Source organism: Phlebotomus papatasi, chromosome 4 (genome assembly GCF_024763615.1).
Source record: "Phlebotomus papatasi isolate M1 chromosome 4, Ppap_2.1, whole genome shotgun sequence".
NCBI classification, from domain to species: Eukaryota; Metazoa; Arthropoda; class Insecta; order Diptera; family Psychodidae; genus Phlebotomus; species Phlebotomus papatasi.
The window spans coordinates 3,123,892-3,129,701 of NC_077225.1; the positions used below are offsets into that span (position 1 = coordinate 3,123,892).

Consider the following 5,810-nt stretch of genomic DNA (forward strand, 5'->3'; position numbering starts at 1 on the left):
TTAAATTCAGCCAAATGTAACTTCATGCGTAAGGAAGTCACGTACCTAGGGCATGTGATCACAGACAAAGGTTATTCTCCAGATCCTAACAATGTAAAAGCGATACAAGATTTTCCAACACCTAAAAATATCAAGCAAATCCAATCTTTTCTGGGAGTTTGCAATTTCTATCGTAAATTCATCAAAGGCTTTTTAAAAATTGCATCACCTTTGAATGCCCTTTTGCGGAAGGATGCGACTTTTCATTGGAATGAAGCATGCGAACAAGCTTTCAAGGACCTAAAAAATTGCATTTTATCCCCACCTATCTTAAAGTATCCGGAATTCGAAAAACCCTTTATTCTCACTACAGATAGTAGTGGAACTGGCATAGGAGCTGTTTTAAGTCAACCCCATTCTATAAATGGGTGCACGGAAAATCTACCGTGTAGTTTTGCCAGTCGTACACTTAATGGTGCCGAGCAAAGATATTCAACCACTGAAAGAGAATTTTTGCGGTTTTTTGGGCGATTAAAAACTTTAGACCATATTTATATGGTCGCAAATTTACGGTAGAAACCGATCACCGCCCATTACTCGGTATTTTAAAAACCAAGGATCTGTCATCGAGGTTGATGAACTGGAGTCTAAAGCTTGCTGAATACGATTTTACTATTGTATATAGGCCAGGGAAAACAATTTCTCATGCTGATGGACTTTCCAGAGCATTTAATCAAGTTGTTACACGATCCAAATCAAAAAAGATCGATCTTGAGAATAAGAAGACACAGGATTCGTCCGTGGACGAAGCTGTATCCAATCAGGACCTTTCTTATACCAAAGCGACTGAACACCAATCAGATGCTCTAACTAAAATTCAAGGAAACGCATTTTATAATTCATTCATTCACTATCATTCACTTTGCCTTCCTAGTCCTGATAATATAACAGAAACAAGAAGCTCTTTAAGCGATATCTCAGAAAAGTCTCATAAAGATGTGGTTACCGTTCTTCTAATGGCTAGTATGGACATGTCAATCACACTTTATGGAGATAAACTTATAAACTTGCTAAAGGACCGTTTACAAAAAGCTCAAATTGGAGATATTTTTCTCTTAAAAGATCCTGACCATGTCAAAATCCAATATTTGGTTGTATTCCAACCGCTAACAACGCAAAGTCCTGATTTTCTAAACAACCTTAGAAACGTGAGAACGTTTTGCCGAGATAATTATATATCTGAAATAAATCTAAATATTGCGCAGATAGCACCAAAAAGCCTACACGAACCTATTGCACGATCAATGATTAATTTTGTGTTTTTCGCATATGACATTAAAATTAATATATTCAAAAATAAAGTTTGCCGCCTCCGAAAGATTGATGACATTCAAAAAGTGATTGAAGCTTTTCACAAAAGCTCAACGGGAGGTCATCAAGGAATTAATAAAACTTATGAGAGGATTAAAAACGAATACGTTTGGCATAATATGTACAGACATATTGTCCAATTCGTGAACAATTGCATAGATTGTCAGAAGAACAAGGCATCCAAATCAGTTAAAGCACCTCTTGAAATAACAACCACAGCATCGAATGCGTTTGATAAGTTGTATTTGGATATCGTTGGTCCGTTACCCGTTACAAATTCAGGTAATAAATTCATTTTAACTTGCCAATGCGACCTAACGAAATATCTAATTGCAATACCCGTACCAAATGCTGAGGCTAATACAATTGCTCAGGCATTCACCACACAAATTGTTTGTGTCTACGGTTGTCCTTTAATGGTCGTAACCGATCAAGGAACAAACTTCATGTCAGATATTTTCAAACTAACGTGCAAATTCCTTAAAATTGATAAAATTCGTTGTTGTGCATTTCACCCTGAAAGCAACGGCAGTTTAGAAAGAAGTCATGCGGTTTTGGGAAGTTTTTGAGAAATTTTGTTGACGCAGAGACAACGAACTGGGATACTTTACTCCCATACGCTACTTTTTCTTATAATAGTAGTAAACATGCTGCTACGAAATTTAGCCCATACGAACTAGTGTTCGGCAAGGTTCCCGAATTTCCAATGAAATCAAATCAAAAAATTGATCCAGTCTATAATTATGACAATTTTGCTTATGATATGAAGTACAAATTTCAAAAAATTCGACAAATTGCTAAAGAAAATTTAATATCAGCAAAAGAGCATGTAAAAGAAAAAGTAGATAAAACGTCGAAACCTGTTACTTATAAAATAGGTGATTTAGTGTTTGTCAAACAGCTGGCTCATGGTAAAGGTGAATCTTCTAAGTTAAGCCCAAAATGGGACGGTCCGTTTGAGGTAGTAGACTTACCGACATCAGTAAATATCAAAATTCAGCAAGGAAATCGTACTAAAATAATTCACAAAAATTTAACTAAACCATTTGTTCCTAAATAAAGACAATAATTATTGTCATTTCACATTTCTAGGTTTCCATTCTTTTTGAGGGTTTTATTACTCTTTCTGGCATCCAATCCAGTTTTGGCTTCACTATATGAAACATCGTCAATCAAGGAAAATGTTATTATTGAAGATTGCGGCTCATTACACATCCATACGTCAGATATTCACCTAATAACGAGATTTCCTATTTCAAAGTTTGCAGATCATACTAATGACTTGGGACACATGTTAGACGCTATGAACTCTATTTGTTTACAGATAACAAGATTTACGAATACCTCTTATTGTATATCAATAACGTCTCAGATGAATTTTATGTACAAAAATCTTTTATCCCAAAATCAGTTACTTAAACATTTAAAATTTCACCGATCGAAACGTGGTCTTTTCGATGGCATTGGAACAGCTTTCAAATGGTTAATCGGAACATTAGATGAGAACGATGCTCAGGATTTTAATTCAAAAATTTCTTTCTTGCAAAATAATACACAAAAAGTTATTGAAAAATTTAATGCTCAAACAATAATCATGAAAAATGCTCTTTCAACACTGTATTCTCACGATAAAGAAATTGCCTTACACCTTAATAATATAAAAAACCAAACTTTAAATCTGAAAAATGATGTTAACACTCTTAAAAATTTACTTAAACAAGAGTTAGTTAAAGAACAACAAGTAAAAATCCAAATGCATTTTAATGAACTATCTACTTCTGTAGTTATTACAACCTTTCTAATGAAAGATCAGATCGATCATATTGCGGATATCCTGTTATCCACAAGTGACAATCGAATTCACCCTTCAATTTTAAATCCTAATGATTTAGTCGAAGAATTACGCAATGCGCATTTACCACTTTCAGATGCCTCCACAACCATTTACGCGTTAGAAAATGATAATGCTTTTAAACTTCTGAAATTGATTACAATGCATGCTTATATTTTGGATAGTTTTGTGCTATTCAAATTCGACTTACCACTGGTTAGCCGAGACAATTTTGCTTTGCACAAAATATCATCTATTCCCGAAGTTTTAAATTCTACGTCATATTTAGAGATGATAGTAGATCATAAATTTATAGGTGTTAACGAATTTAAATACATTTTACTCACAATGCATGAATTACAGACCTGTACGATTCTTGATAACTCAATGTACTTGTGTGAATACGAACACCCGATTTATAAATCCCCATCAAATCCGAGTTGCGAATATCAATTATATCTTGATGGAAATGCAATGCTTTGTAAAAGAGCGGTAATGAAACTTAATCATGAAATTTGGATCCCCTTATTTAAGAAAAACGTTTGGGTTTATGTATTACCAAATATAACAAATGTATTTTTGAACTGTAATAAGAGTAAAGAAAAAATTACCCTAAAAAATACTGGAATTTTAAGAGTTAACAAAACTATTGAGGGAAATTGTAAAATCATAACAGATCAAATTGTAATTCAAATTTTCAAAGAATATCCTATTGATTTCAATTTCACTATGTTTCACACAGATAATGTAGATATGACCAAAGACACCCCAAAATTATTCCATAATCAATCAGAAACTTTAAATTTTACAGAATATGATATCAAAGTATTAAAAGACTTGAATTTTAACAAAGATATTGAAAAAGAAGTAAATTCGTTAAATAAAATTGATTATATTGATTTCCACGATATTCACCATTATACAGTTATTTACTGTGTGCTTGTAATAGGAATAATTATAGTTTCCTTCATGTATTACAAGAAAAAACAGAAAGAAAAAGTTTCAAAATGTGCATTACAAAATGTATCAATCGCAACCCCTCAAAATATACAAAACCACAGTGCACAGAATATGTTGAATGAACCTATATATGGATCTGTTTAATTAAGTCACTAAAATTTTAAAACAAAAAAAAAAAAAAAACAAGAACAAGCTATAACTTTTTTCTCTTTTCTTAATTAAATTAGTAAAAAAAAAAAAATAATAATCATTAATAATAATAAATATATAATCATTTTTTCTGATCATTAGGAAATGATCTTTTTCACAAGGGGGAGGAATGTTGTAAAGCAGTTAAAATGCCACAATATTAATATGCACACTCTCTGCAGACGCTTATGAAGCGAAAAAATACACGCGCTGCAGAGAGTGTGCATAATCAGCAGATCTGTCCAACAAAAGAATGCCCTGTTGCTAATGTATAATCAAGAAATAAAGTTAGTTGTTTTTAGAAGTTATTCCGGTGCAGTTCTCTCTCATCGTCTTCTTCCTACCGAAGAACCGAAGTGCCACCCAATAGTTCACAAAACCTCAACACTTTACAATATTTACTTTCGGCTCCACTGTCTACGGGGTTTGAAGTTTTTTTTTAATTAGGTATACTAGTCTTTGGTTTAGACGAATATTAAAATAATTTTTTGCCAAGACGGTCACCATGTAGATGAACCCAGAATCCGAACAGTTCTGGAAGAAAAATGATTAAGAAGAAGAAGAATCCCTGTCCAGAACAATTCTGGAGATGATTATCCTGTGTATGAACCCAGAATCCGAACAGTTCTGGAAGAAAAATGAAGAAGACGAAGAATCCCTGGTCGGAACAATTCTGGGGATGGTCATCCTGTGGATGACCACAGAATCTGAACAGTTCTGGACGAAAACTGAAGAAGAACAAGAAGAATCCCTGGCCGGAACAATTCTGCGGATGGTCATCCTGTGGATGAACCCAGAATCCGAACAATTCTGGTAGAGAAATTAACAAGAACAAGAAGAATCCCTGGCCAGAACAATTCTGGGGATGATCATCCTGCGGATGAACCAAGAATCCGAACAGTTCTGGAAGAAAAATGAAGAAGAAGAATCCCTGGCCAAAACAATTCTGGGGATGATCATCCTGTGGATGAACCCATAATCCGAACAGTTCTGAAAGAAAAATGAAGAAGAAGAAGAAGAATCCCTGTCCAGAACAATTCTGGGGATGGTCATCCTGTGGATGAACCCATAATCCGAACAGTTCTGAAAGAAAAATGAAGAAGAAGAAGAAGAATCCCTGTCCAGAACAATTCTGGGGATGGTCATCCTGTGGATGAACCCAGAAGTCGAACAGTTCTGGAAGAAAAATGAAGAAGAAGAAGAAGAAGCCCTGGCCAGAACAATTCTGGGGATGGTCATCCTATGGATGAACCCATAATCCGAACAGTTCTGAAAGAAAAATGAAGAAGAAGAAGACGAATCCCTGTCCAGAACAATTCTGGGGATGGTCATCCTGTGGATGAACCCAGAATCCGAACAGTTCTGGAAGAAAAATGAAGAAGAAGAAGAAGAAGCCCTGGCCAGAACAATTCTGGGGATGGTCATCCTATGGATGAATCCATAATCCGAACAGTTCTGAAAGAAAAATGAAGAAGAAGAA

At 34.5% G+C, this 5,810-nt stretch overlaps 1 protein-coding gene across 1 annotated transcript; it reads left to right on the plus strand.

Annotated features, from left to right (window-relative positions):
• Positions 1-1,931: 1,931 nt before the first annotated feature.
• On the plus strand, positions 1,932-4,702 carry LOC129808453 (uncharacterized). The gene has a single exon (XM_055858231.1). The coding sequence runs from the start codon at positions 2,642-2,644 to the stop codon at positions 4,283-4,285; it is 1,644 nt and encodes a 547-aa protein (XP_055714206.1). The 5' UTR covers positions 1,932-2,641; the 3' UTR covers positions 4,286-4,702.
• The last annotated feature ends 1,108 nt before the right edge of the window (positions 4,703-5,810 follow it).

Bases quoted from the DNA above. Each gene is read 5' to 3' on its own strand.
- LOC129808453 (XM_055858231.1), top strand. From the start codon at position 2,642: ATGTTAGACGCTATGAACTCTATTTGTTTACAGATAACAAGATTTACG.